The 14,213-nt window shown below is 42.8% G+C and overlaps 1 protein-coding gene across 3 annotated transcripts in view; it reads right to left on the bottom strand.

Moving 5' to 3' along the window:
- FTO (FTO alpha-ketoglutarate dependent dioxygenase) overlaps window positions 1-14,213 on the bottom strand; it is a 413,000-nt gene that overhangs the window by 217,643 nt on the left and 181,144 nt on the right. For all 3 annotated transcript variants that reach the window (XM_062177305.1, XM_062177304.1, XM_062177306.1), the window contains exons 5-6: window positions 13,423-13,502; window positions 4,778-4,921 (exon numbers count right to left, since the gene is read on the bottom strand). In XM_062177305.1, the coding sequence (XP_062033289.1) occupies window positions 4,778-4,921; window positions 13,423-13,502 (224 nt within the window). The remainder of the gene's footprint in view (window positions 1-4,777; window positions 4,922-13,422; window positions 13,503-14,213) is intronic.

The raw sequence follows: 14,213 nt of genomic DNA, 5'->3' as shown, positions 1-14,213 counted from the left end.
CAAGTTTGTTTAGGCTCTTGATGTGGCCCCAGGTTGGCCATGAATTTCTCTCATGAGAAATGTGAGCATTGCTCCTTGGGGTGAATGTCTCATTCTACCAACCAAAATAAATGATTTCACTGGATAATAAAGTAGGCAGGGAGAGATGCTAAGGCTCAATCTACAAAGAGATCCTCTACAGCAACCCTCTCATCACAGCTGTATGGATGATGCAGCTCTGATCAAGAGGAAACCGCGACAAAACAGTGCCACGACACAGTACGTTCTTCAGGGGGGACTTTATGAGAAATGAAGACACCGATTCCACTTTTATGTTTTTTAATATTTGTATATTTATTTATTTGAAAGGCAGAATGGCAGGGGATAGAGAGACAGAGTGATCTTCTACCTGCTAGTCCACTCCCCTAATGTCCACAATAGCTGGGGCTGGGCCAGGCCAAATCCAGGAGCCAGGAACTTCATCCAGGTCCCCAGTGTGGGTGGCAGGGGCCCAGGCACTTGGGCCATCATCCATGGCTTTCCCATGTGCACTAGCAGGGAGCTGGATAGGAAGCCAACCAGTCAGAACTTTAACCAGCGATGCCATATGGAAGGTCAGTGTCACAGGCTGCGGCTTAACTCACTGCACGACGATGTAGCCCTCACATTTTACTATTTTTAAGAAGGAAAACAGACCATTAAATAATACAGAAAAAGATTCCTCTTATTACCAAACAAAAGAACTCATCTAAGCCTCTTAAGTTGGGAAAAATATCTAAAAGTTACTCAGTTCCTCTGCCAAAAGTCCCTAAATTGCTAAGTTAGAAACCATCCTAGACAAGGAAAACAAGCCACTCCTAAACCCACAGAGCCAGAGAGCATGTAAAACCAAAGACTTCATCCTGTAATTAGTCCAGCCAAGGCACGTGGTCTTTTTTTTTTTTTTTTTTTTTTGACAGGCAAAGTTAGACAGTGAGACAGACAGACATAGAGAAAGGTCTTCCTTCCGCTGGTTCACCCCCCAAATGACTGCTACATCCGGCGCGCTGCACCAATCCAAAGCCAGGAGCCAGGTGCTTCCTCCTGGTCTCCCATACGGGTGCAGGGCTCAAGGACTTGGGCCATCCTCCACTGCCCTCCCGGGCCACAGCAGAGAGCTGGACGGGAAGAGGAGCAACTGGAACAGAATCCAGCGCCCCAACCGGGACTAGAACCTGGAGTGCTGGCGTCGCAAGAGGAAAGCCAACAGCAAGAAAATGGTGTAACTACTACGGACATTTGTGTGTTTGTTTAACTAGAGAATGCAGTAGAGGCTGAGCATGGGAATTCTTGATCCTGGGCTAACTCCTAGGGCAAACAAACAGTATCCGAAGCTATGCCCTGATAGATGAAAATAATTCATAACATAAGGAGATGATCTTGAAGAATCAAAGACAGGAAGGAGCCAAAATCTGGCACTCTACGCTATTCAGAATTAAGGCCTCTCTCTCCATTCAACCCAGGCTGGCCTGGTGGGCCTAAGATTCCTGATACATCTCAGCCCCACCTCTGTAACACAGATGATGTCCAAGCAGCCAGCACTCTGAAACAGCTGGACGTGGAGGATGGTATTCTACTGTTAGGTAAATAGTGTGATTTGACAGATTTCCCCTGTCCACTGATAATGAAACATCTGAGACAGTAGCCCAGAGGGTTGTTAAAGAAAGGAGCCAGCCTGCGGGCCTGACCCTTATGACTGCGACTGGAAAGTTTGTAGGGAAGGAGGTAACTAAATTTCCACATTAGAGTTTTTACAGTGCAAAGATGGAGAAAGACAAAGCTCTACTCCCAGGAATCGTTCAGAGGTTGCCAGGCGCCTAAGTGTGCGACATTCTGGCTCTCAGCAAGGTCTCCAGCAAGGGTTGACTGAAACAAAGCAGGACAGTACTGGGCTCTGGGTGCAGCTCAGCATTAGAAAGGGGGAGTCATCCCCTGAAAAGCACCATTTCTTCCCCTTTGGTTCTGGAGATGAGAAATTATGTATTTTTTCAAAGGCATTCTATGTAATTGTGGGAGCAGACATTGTTTATCCTCTGCTCACAACTCTTGAGTGGCTCCCTATTTCCCAAAGAGTTAAAAGAAAATGTCTCCTGCTTACGAAGGCCTCAGAAGACCTTTAACGATCCACTGCTTCCCAGTCTCCGAGCACCATCTCTGTGACCACACCTCACAATTCGCAGCCTCACTTCCTCCACTCGAACAGACCTGCCCCTGACCTACCCATGCACACCAGCATCTCACCAGCTTGCAGGGGTCGCTCCTTCCATCGGAAATGCTCTCCCCAGACACCCAGGCAACTCCCTCCCTCTCTCCTGCAGGTCTCCGCTCAGCGGACGTCTTTTCAACAGTGATGCTCTCTGGTTCTCCCAGTCTCCATTACCTCGCCCCTGTTTTCCACGTCAACTTCTAACATACTACATAATTCTCCAAAGTTTGTGTTTATTATTCATAGTCATCTCCCTATATAGAAGGATGTCTATTTTATTTACCAATCTATCCTAAAGCACCCAGAAGAGTCTCTGGCACCTGCTCAGTAATCATTTATTTAAAGAACAAATGAGAACACCTTTGTGTTCCAAACTCGCCTTCAATCCTTCTAACTATATCAAAGAGAAAGTCTCAGATGGTGACAATCTTCAGTAATTCTCTATGACTTTTTAATGTCTTTTGCTTTTAATATTTTTATTTATTTTTTTAAAGATGGATTTATTGTTTTGAAAGGCAGAGTCAGAGAGGGAGGTGTTGAGGTTGATTTGTTCTGAGAGGAGGAGCGTTGTGAGGGCAAGAAGTGTGGAGTCCCCACACAGACCCCCAGAGTCGGGTGAAAGCAGGCAAGAGGCAGCAGCCTGCAGACTCATTCAGTTGCTACAGCAGCTTATATAGCCAACACGGCCAATCCGGTCAAGGGGTGGTCTATGCCCTAACCAATCACACCCTGTTGCCAGGCAGTTTCCAAAGCCATCCAATCACAACCTGTTGCCAGTCAGGCTCTGTTGCCATGTGGTTTCCAAAACCATCCAATCACAGCCTGTTGCCAGGCAGGCTCCATTGTCATGTGGTTTCCGAAGCCATCCAATCACAGCCTGTTGCCAGGCAGTTTTTGTTGCTAGTGGCCATCTTGGCATGGCCTTCTCATTCCACCACAGGGAGGGAAGGAGGGAGGAGCGGGAGAGAGAGAGAGAGAGAGAAAGAGAGAGAGTGCTTCCATCCACTGGGTCACTCCCCAAATGGCTACAATGGAAAGGGCTGGGGCCAGGCAAAAGCCAGGAGCCATGAATTCCATCAGGGTCTCCCACGTAGATGGCCAGAGCACAAGTATTTGGACCATCATCTGCTGCCTTCCCAAGTGCATTAGCAGGGAGTTGGATCGGAAGTGGAGCAGCTGGGACTTGAAACAGTGTTCATAGGGAATGCCACAGTTCAGCGCAGGCTGCAGCTCAACCTGCTGTGCCACAACACCAGCCCCTCTTTTAATATTTTTACATAAAATTTACCCATTGTGACAACCACCCATTTTAACTGGACAATTCATGAATTTTTTAAAACTTCATTAAGTTGTGCAGCCATTACCACTAATCTCCTTCTCATGAAGAATAGAGACTTTTGATTTGGAGACTCCTTTCTGTGAGAGTATCTGAGAATGGTATAGTAAAACTGCTCAGTTGTCATTCACTGTGTTTTTCTGATTATTTGTTCTTTTGGCTAATCATATTGAATTTCCACTTGAAGTGGCAATATAAAGTTTCCATTATAATAAAATTTATTTATGTGAAAATTAGTTGATTTAAAGAAAAATGTTATAAACCTAACAATATACACAGTCCAAAAGTAAAGTATGATTTGAATGGATATTAATGAGAATAATAATGGCTGTGAAACATTAACTCATGTGATCTAGACCTGCTGGTCTCCCAGACAACGGAGTTGCAACTTAACTGCATTAATAAGAGGCAAGACATTGTCACTTGTTCCTAGGGCCTACCTTCAGTCCTTGGTGAGGGACATTTCCTGAGTCCCTTGTGTTTGGGCACATCTTGTGGGCAAGGCACTGACTGACCTGTTTCATATTCTCACTGGAAGATCAGGTGCACAGCAAACAGCCTTGGAAGGGACAGTGTCTTCCTCTAATGCAAAGGACACACATGCCAACCATCCACTGGAGAACATTCCACTTCCCTAGTCAAAGCTCCTCTCCTGGATTGCACCCTCTCCACAGGCACGTGTCACCCAGCCTCCTTGGCATCACCACGTGGAAATACAGGCTTGGCGAATGTCATGCTCCAAATTTTTGCACGGCCCTGGAAATTCTTATGTTGAAATCCTTTTGCCTCCATGGTGGTGGTATTAAGAGGTAAGGCCTTTGGAGGGTGACAGTTCATGAGCTTAGTGACCTAATTAAAGGCAGCCTGCTTGCCCTGGCCACCATGTGAAGACACAGTGAGAAGGCACTATTTAGGACATTTCCTAATGTCACAAACCTCACCAGACACAGGTTTTCTAGCATCTTGGTCATGCTGTGAGGACACATTTCTATTGTTTGGGTGTGACCTAGTATATGGCATATTATTGTAACAGCCCGAATGGACTAAGTCAGAGAACAGGCACAAAAATGCTGATATTTTGGCTACTGCTGTTGGTATAATAAACAGTCCTTCACCCAGGACCTAACAGTCTCATGTCTTGCACCAGTGGATGAATTTGTTAACTTACAACTAGAATAGATTTTTCAGAACACCCATAAGTCCTTGAAAATCCTCACCTCATTGTGAATTTCTTCTCCTTGTTTCAAAACTGCAGGCTCAAAAGACTTCAAAGTGACAGCAGTGCCATCCACATCATCACAGACGTTTTGCAGAGCCAACTGGCAGCGTTGTAAGATGTAGTCCAAGGTTCCCATTGAGCACTGCAAGACAGAGCCAGAAGTCAAGGTTACGAGCAAGGTCCATGTGCACATGCCACTCTTCCTGGGAATATTCACACGTGTCGCCCTTCTGAGCATGCACCAGCCATCCCCACAGCCACACTGCTAACTGAAGAATTCCTGCCACCATCTGCTCGCTGGATGTTGTGCTGCCACAGCTTGGCCTCACGGAGGCTACTCAGCTCCCGGACTTTTATTATGGGCCTCCAAGCTTAACTAAACAGTAGGTTCTCTGAGGCTCAGGTCCTATTTTTATATTCATTTTCTCCATAAACTACAACTTTTAGAACTGAGTCCTAAATGTAGACAAGACTTAATAAATAATTATTGGGGGGTCAGTGCTGTGGTGTAGTAGGCTAAGTATCCGCCTGCAGCACTGGCATCCCAGATGGGCACCAGTTCATGTCCTGGCTGCTCCACTTCCAATCCAGCTCCCTGCTTATGGCCTGGGAAAGCAGCGGAAGATGGCCCAAGTTCCTGGACCGCTGCGCGTGGGAGACATGGAAGAAGCTAATGGCTCCTGGCTTCAAATCAGCTCATTTCCAGCCATTGTGGCTATTTGAGGTATGAACCAAAGGATGGAAGACCTCTCTCTCTGTCTCTATCTCTATCTCTGTAACTCTCTCTCTCAAATAAATACACAAAAATTTAAAATATTTATTGGATGGTGGCTAATTAACCAACAAGTCAAAGACACAGGCTTTATTTCGAGTGCCCTGAGGCCTAATCATGGAAGAGGAAGATAACCAGGCCATAGAACTGGCTGAAAAGCACACAAAATAGAACAGCAATGGTGGGGGCAGGGGGAATTAAAAGCATGAACATGGCGCTGGTTCTGTACTGGTTGCTCCACTTCCAGACCAGCTCTCTGCTGTGGCCCGGGAGTGCAGTGGAGGATGGTCCAAGTGCTTGGGCTCTGCACCTGCATGGGAGATCAGGAGGAAGCACCTGGCTCCTGGCTTTGGATAGGCGCAGCGCGCCAGCCATGGCAACCATTTGGGGAGTGAACCAACAGAGCGAAGACCTTTCTCTCTGTCTCTCTCTCTCATTGTCTAACTCTGCCTGTCAAAAAATTTAAAAAATAAATAAATAAAAATAAAATAAAATAAATAAAAAGCATGAACACAAGGGAAAAAGCTCATTTCCCTTTTCTACAAAAGGCCTATATTCGACAGTTGGAGTCCTTGGCGGAATAGTCTTCCAACAATGAAGAATCTGTGGCTTGTGCCCTGGAGCCACAAAGGCACACCTTAGTACCTGGCTGTTAGCAGGGACACAGCTAACTAGCTCATCCCTCTGTGAGTCAGAGAGAGGGCCAGTGGTCAAACCCCTTCTTCGCAGGATCATTTGTCAGAAGGGGATGCAGATAGAAGCAAGCATCCATTTGGTTTGATAATCAAGTGAATTCCTAGAATGATTAAAAAAAAGCAAGCTATAAATATCCTTTAGACACAGTGAGGGATACGGACCCCTGAAATATTTTTGTCTGAATATTTCTCATTTAAACCAAGCCCATGGAAATAACTTTGAAGGCTAATCCTCTGGCGTAAAAATTCCTTGCACATTAACTGCCATTTTATACAATGTGACATCAACAAGCCTGGGAGGAACAAAAGTTTTTGTGCCAAAAAACAGAAACTTGACTCATGCATATTTTAATATGAAGACCCTAGAGTGCTGAGAGCGTAAGGGCAGGCAGCTCCAATTTGCTGCAAAGAGAAAACAAAGACTAGACGTGAATTACCGCTGACGTCTGTCCCACAGCACCCCTGCTATGTCCTCTGAAATGATATTGAGTCTGAAAGTTACCCTACTCGCACCTTTACTTCCCCAGGTATGGAGCAACCGATGCAAATTGTTATTAAATACACTGCCACTTACTGTAGCTAATTATTGGAAACAACCGAAATTTCCCACCAGTAGGGAACCAGTTATACAAACTATGGTATATCCATACTTGCAGCCAAAAAGAAAAAAATGAAATTTTTTTCCAGGTGTACAAAGTTTTTTGTTTTGTTTGTTTTGTTTTGTTTTGTTTTGTTTTTTAATGTAAAGCAGGTCTGGTGGGGTTTTTGGATTTTAGAATGTTTTTTAGTAACAATTTTATTGAGATAAAATTCACATATCATAAAGTGATATGACACAACCATTTAAATCATATAATTGAATGACTACTAATCCACTTCCTATGTCCAAAGATACGCTATTCTGGATATTTAAACGAAATCATACAATAGGTGATCTTCTGTGACTGGTTTCTTCCACTTAGCACATTTTCTGATGTTGTAATATTTATATCATTCCCTTGTGCTGACAAATAATATTCAACTACATGGAGAGGCCTCATTTTATTTATCTATTCATTAAGCAATAACCATTGGGTTCTTGCCACTTTTTGACTTTTATGAGTCAAGCTACTTTGAATTTTCACGTACAAGTGTTCACATGAAATTGCTGAGTCCCAGAATGACTTGGGTGTGACCTGAAGAAGTGTCTGACAGCTTCCCCAAGTGGCTGCAGCACTGGACAGTCCCCCCCAAACTGCATGAGGACTCCACGTTCTGCACACCCCCATCAATACGCTAATGATCTTTTTGATTCTCATCATCCTGGTGGTATGAAGAGTTATGGTTTCATGGCTTTATTTGAATTTCCCTAATGACTTACAATGTTTCATATTCTCCATGTGCTTACCGGTCTTTGATCAACCTTATTTGTAGATGTGTTTCTGTTCAGATCTTTCAACTGAGTAATCTTACATACTTTTTTTTAACTTTAGAAACATTTAAGTAACTACTTATTCAATAAATAATTACACATAAAATTTAAATGCAAAGAATGATATTCTGTGCTGAGTCCCATGGACATTCTATAACAACGAGAAAAAACGACAGTCGAATACAGGTCAAGAGCCATCAGTCATAATCTAGTCATCTGCAACCAAAACATCTGAATAGATTTCTTCTCTGATTAGCTAAAATGACTTCCAGAACATCATTTCCTTAACACAATCTGTTTTCTACACGTTGTGAATAGACAGAAAATAGCAAGTCATTTTGCTTGGCTCAGATAAGATGTGCAGTATTAACGCTGTAAAAAAATAAAGTCTGTCTGTACAATAAGCAAGGGTTATAGAATTGCATGAATTTGTGTTCCCTTCCTCATGGAGGGAAACAATAGTGCAGCTTCAGTGTTGGGAAGAAAATTCCCTACTGTGAACAATAATTTAAGATGAAATAAATAAGATAAAAAGATAATCCCACCACCTGAAACCATTTACATATTTTACTGTATGTAAGTCTCTGTCCCTACCCAGTTGTAATTAGTATGTACATGACAACGTGTACAATATTTTTCATTGTTTGTATATAAGTATCTAAAACTATATTTCCAATGATTGCTAATGAAAGTCAGCAATTTAATTAGGTGATCACATACTATAAAGGCACTAAAGTTCTATCCATCTTTTTACTGATCATGTTAGAAAAACATTTACATATAAAGTTTTACTGAATTATTTCCCAGGTTTAATTGCTGAAAACAGTGCTATGAGACCATGAACATGAATTTTATGGTACTTAATACAAATTCCCACATAGCATCCTAAAAAGTAAATTCCTCAGAAAAACTACCAGAAGTAAATGAATATACTAGTTTCACTGTAACTTTGTTAGTACTAAATATTTTCATTATTTATTTTGGTGGAATATTAGGGCAGAAATAAAAAATTTATCCTAAAATAGTGACTTCTTAGATTATTTTCAATTTTAAGATGATTTTTATTTTTTTATTAACTATTAATTTATTTGAAAGGCAGAAAGACAGAGATCTTCTATCCACTGGCTTACTCCCCAAATGTCTACAACAGCCAGAGCTAGGCCAGGCCAAAGACAGAAGGCTGGAACTTAATCCAGGGCTCTCACATAGATGGTAGGGACCCTAGTACTTGAACCATAACTTTCTGTCTCCCACAGGACACACATTAGTAGGAATCTAGAATCAGAAGCAGAGCTGAGACTCAATCCTGGCCACTTTGAAATGGGATCCAGGAATCTCAAGCAGGAATTTAACCACTGCACCAAAGTCCTCCCCTAAGGTGAACTGAAGCCTGTTTACATGGATCATCTACTAACAGAAGTCAGCAAGCTATCCTTTTAAAAAAAAAAAAAAAAATTTTTTTTTTTTATTTGAAAGTCAGAAATACAGAGAAAAAGGGAGAGCCATAGAGATCTTCCATCTGGTTCACTCCTCAAATGGCTGTAATGGCCAGATGGAAACCAGGAGCTTCATTCAGGTCTCCCACCTGAGTGCAAGGGCCCAAACACTGAGGACATCTTCCACTGCTTTCTCAGGCCATTAGTAGGGAGCTGAACAGGAAGTGGAACAACTGGGAGATGAACCAGCTCACATATGGGATGCCAGAGTCACAAGCGGAGGCTTTACCCACTATGCCACAGCACTGGCCCTCAGCAAATGGTTCTTAAAAGACTAGACAATAGATATTTTGCAGGCTGTAAGGTCTGTGTTGTGAACAACTCAGTTCTGCCATTGTTGCTCCAAAGCAGCCAGTGTCAACAAATGAGTATGGCTGTGATGCATTTACAAAAACGGCCTGGCCTGCAGGCCAGAGTTTGCTGACCGCTGATCTACATTATAGAAACATGACTCACATTACATGTATTTAATTAGTAAAATATCACGTATCAGAACGTGAAGATCACAAATTGGTGTAAAGGTTCTCTCCCAGCAGAGTCACTATAGATATTTCCTTTTTTCTTTAAAATTAATTAATGCTCAAAATTTGGGCTTAAAATCAGAAGACACAAAGAAAGCCATGACTAATCAGAGAAATCTAAGCCCCAGGATATTTTTGAAAGCAATGCTGCTCCAGTATGAAACTGGTCCACCTGGAAAAAAGCAAACAAGGTTAAGGGGCTGCTTCTAATGCTGCACTCCAAAGGGCTTCCTTTAGGAATGTGTGTGTGTGCGTGCGCGTGTGTATTTACTGCAGGGGGTAGAAATGAGCAGTGTCTTGTTCTTTTGCAAGTATGGTTTTCTTTGTTTTTTTTTTTTTTTAAGATTTATTTATTAAAAGTCAGTTACACAGAGAGAGAGGAGAGAGAGAGAGAGAGAGAGAGAGAGAGAGAGAGAGAGAGAGAGAGAGGCCTTCCATCTGCTGGTTCACTCCCCAATGGGCTGCAAAGGTCATAGCTGCACTGATCCAAAGCCAGAAGCCAGGAGCTTCCTCCTGGTCTCCCAGGTGGGTGCAGGAGCCCAAGGACTTGGGCCATCTTCTACTGCTTTCCCAGGCCACAGCAGAGAGCTGGACTGGAAGTGGAGCAGCTGGGTCTTGAACCGTTGCCATATGGGATGTAGGTGCTTCAGGCCAGGGCGTTAACCTGCTGCACTACAGCACCGGCCCCTGCAAGTTTTAAGTACACATTCCCATTTGTCTGCTGGAACTCTACACCCAGCAGTTCCAACTCAGCCTGTTCAAAACTGAACTAATGATTATCTTTCCCTCCCTGTCCTTACTAATAGCCATGTTATCCCTGAAACACACAAACTTGGAACTCATAGTCATTGTCGTACTTTGTCTCCTACATTATTCATGGGAATCTTTTTTTTTTCTTGCTGCCGCTACCTTAGTTCATATTCTGAAAGGTTCAAGCAATGTCCTCATCATTTGTATCTTCCTAAAGTTATTTCCAGTATGTCAATAAAGGATCATCAATAGCCTGCAACTGCCTGCCAATTTAAGTTCAAACACACAATTTTATGTCCAGGGTCCTTCACATTCTAGTTCCATGCAAGAGTCAGGCTTTTCTGCCAACTCATTCCCCAAATGGCCACAACAGCTGGGGCTGAGCCAGGCCAAAACCAGGAGCCAGGAGCTTTCTCCAGGTCTCCCACTTGGGCGCAGGGGCCCAAGGAGTTGGGCTATCTTCCACTGCTTTCCCACTGCTGGATCGGAATTGGAGCAGCAGGAACTCGAACCAGAGTCTGTATCGGATGCCAGTCGTGCAGGCAGCAGCTTAACACATTAGGTCACAATGCAGGCCCTACCGTGTGCTTCTTTCTATTCCACATTATACCTAGTCTTAATTATAAGCATCTTGAAGGCACTAAATATATCAACCATTCCTGTTCACAAGTGCCTAAAAGAATACCTTCAACACCATAAAGTTCTTCAAAGTTTGCACTTTAAATGAATGGCAATTCTTATAATCAAACCCACTGAGTGTTGAATGTCTCTTACTTTATTATGTACATTCTAGTGAGAGAGAGGATTTCAAAAAGTTCACAAAAAAGTGGAATTAAAAGAAACTCTGAAATCTATGCATAGAAAGTATTCTTGAGGTTAATGGAAAATGCATAGGATGAAAAAACTAAACATGAACTTCAAAAAAATTTTGGCACCAAAATAAACACCTTTTAATTCCACTTTTCCTTAAGCATTTTGAAGTTCCTTCATGTAAGTGGGGACCAAATAACCTTTCACACACAGAGCTTTAGCTCTCCCTATCACCTTGTAGTTTTTCATTAGAATGAAATGAAAAGACAATAGCAGGAGGAGCACCAGTAGTAGTAATTCAATAATGGTAGCAGTGGCCAACATGTGACTGTACATCAGTTACCACTGTAAAAGACTGATGTGTGTGAACTCATTCAATTATCATAAAAAGCTGTATGAATGACAAACAATTGCTATATCCATCAAATGTTTCCCCAAACTTTCTTTAAAAGATTTATTTATGTATTGGAAAGGCAGAGTTACAGAGAGGCAGAGGCAGAGGCAGATGGGGGGGTGGTATTCCATCTGCTGGTTCACCAATTCCAAATGGTCACAATGGCCTGAGCTGGGCCAATCCGAAGCCAGGAGCCAAGCCCTTCTTCTGGTTTTCCCACACAGGTAAAGGGGCCCAAGCATTTGAGCCATCTTTCACTGCTTTCCCAGGCCATAGCAGAGAGCTGGATAGGAAGTGGAGCAGCCAGGACTCGAACCTGCGCTCACATGGGATGCCGGCACTGCAGGTGGCGGCTTTACCCTCTACACCACAGCGCTGACCCCTCCCAAAACTTTGTGTTCATCATTTTGTACAAGCCTTCCAAACAGAGCATTAATAAGTTGGTTCCCACATTCAGGTTAGGTTAGGAAAGATGTAAGGACACATCTAATTAGTCACATCTTTAAGTCCACAGGAACCGGATTCCTGGGAGGGTTAAAGCTAGAAAGACAGGTGCCTGTAAAAAGGGAAACAGGGCTTTGTGTACAACATAAGACACATACTAGATACTCTATCAATCCTTCCTTCCTTCCTAACCAACTGACTTTTAGGTCTCAAAAATAAGTATTTTGTGGTTATTTGTTTACCATTTCTTTCTCCTGCTAAAATGTGGGTTCAGTAGAGGTAGTGGACGTAATAGTGACACTGACGACTCCATCTCCCTGGCGGTAGTGCTGTACACATAATGGGCACTTAGGTATTTAATGAGTAAGAGAATGGGAAAGAGGAGACAGGAGGAAAGGAATGCTCGATGGGCTTGCTGGCAATTTGGTGTAAACACCTGCCCCATCTGCCACAAAGCAGCACGGTCAGTCCACTAGGAAAGCTACTTAATGGCCGAAAGACATGACGCTGCCTCCTGGACTCACAGTCTCAAGACTGACAAGTCCCTGAGCTTGTGCTTCCTGGCCACTTTCTAAGGTTGCTCCATTCTCCCACATCTGTCCCTTTGCAGGTCCCTGAAAAGGTGTTACAAAGCCAAGCTTGGATAAAAAGCTTGGGTAAGAAGTCAACTTGAAATTTCATTCATGATTACTCCCCTGGAAGCTTTCTTTACTAAACACACAGAAACCTAAGGTGCCCATCACATGCTTCTCCAATCTCTTAACTTTGCATTCGAAACTAGTCCAATCAACTGACCATCAGTTGCTCTGAGTGATGGCAGAATTTAGCCAGAAAGTCTGGGTTGTGAATACAACCGGAGGGCTCAGACATTCCTTGGCACCACTGTACTTTCTCCTTAATTTACATTCACATTGCCCAGAAGCCCAACCAAAAAAGTGAGGGTACTGTAAATTCTCAACTATCCAAACCCAGCCACAGTGAATACATGCACATGCACACAAATCCACCCCATTTCCTCTTTCCATCTCTTGTCCTTGACCTTAACAGTTCTAGCCCCCTAAGAAAACCTCTAACTAGCAACACCTGCCAACAGCATTTACCTTCTCCAAGAAACATAAGCCCGAAAAGTAAAATATACTTATCTCATGCTGTGAACACACTTTTACAAAACTATCCAATACAACCCAGAGCTAAAAAAAAAAAAAAAGAGCAGTAAATAGAGACCCAAGTCAAGTGAGATGGAAGCAATTTTCCTATCAAATACTCTTCCAAAGCTCTATGATAAATTGCTCAGTCAACCACTTCTGTCACATCTAATTAAGTGTGAATCACATTTTTATTTACACTTACCTCTGCCACTCGGTGGGTGGAACTAAACCGAGGTTGTGAACCAGCCAAAACACAGTGCTGGTGGGTGGCATTGAGATCATCTGCGGGAAAAATACAAAAAAATCTGAAAACCACATTTATAAGTAAGTATACACTACATGCTATCGAAATACGACACAAAGTAAACACAAAATCCACCATCAAGGAATGACAATGACCAAGGAATTAATACGTATCTTGTATTCTGGAAGCCACTCATTTTAAGTAGGATGGGGATGGGGACTCATTCAAATGGGAAAGAGCTGCTACTAATAATTATTCCAAGACAAGTGTCAATCAGAACTTTCCTCAACAAATTGGATACACAGTCAACATTACTTATGTGTGGATCTCATGATGCCACACACTGCATAGTCTACTATTTACAGACGGAGCTTCTTTCTCTTTCCCATGACATATCTACTTCTCACTGTCTTCAGAACATGCCAGCATTCTTTTCCATTTTTCAGAGTTGAACATCTTCCATCTGAAAATCTGTCTTTCTCTCTGTAATCAAAGTATCGATTTTGCCCTAACAATTTTCCAGGCAACAAACCAACCAACTCAGCATGCTGTATGGCTGGCTCTCAGAAGAGAATTCAAGCCTATGGATTCATGACCCAAGAATGGAGGAGGTGGCGAATTCAACAGTTGAAGAGTACTCTTAAAACCACAAGCAGTGGGAGAAAATCAACAACCAAGTTGTTGTGTATTCTAAGAACTAATGTGAAGATGGTAGAATAGGGAGGGAGCTTGCTGCTCTAGCCCAAGAG

The sequence above is a fragment of the Lepus europaeus genome, chromosome 19, assembly GCF_033115175.1.
Source record: "Lepus europaeus isolate LE1 chromosome 19, mLepTim1.pri, whole genome shotgun sequence".
In the NCBI taxonomy this organism is placed as follows: Eukaryota; Metazoa; Chordata; class Mammalia; order Lagomorpha; family Leporidae; genus Lepus; species Lepus europaeus.
Note: the sequence above shows the minus strand (reverse complement) of the source record. Positions and strands in the feature narration are given on the sequence as shown.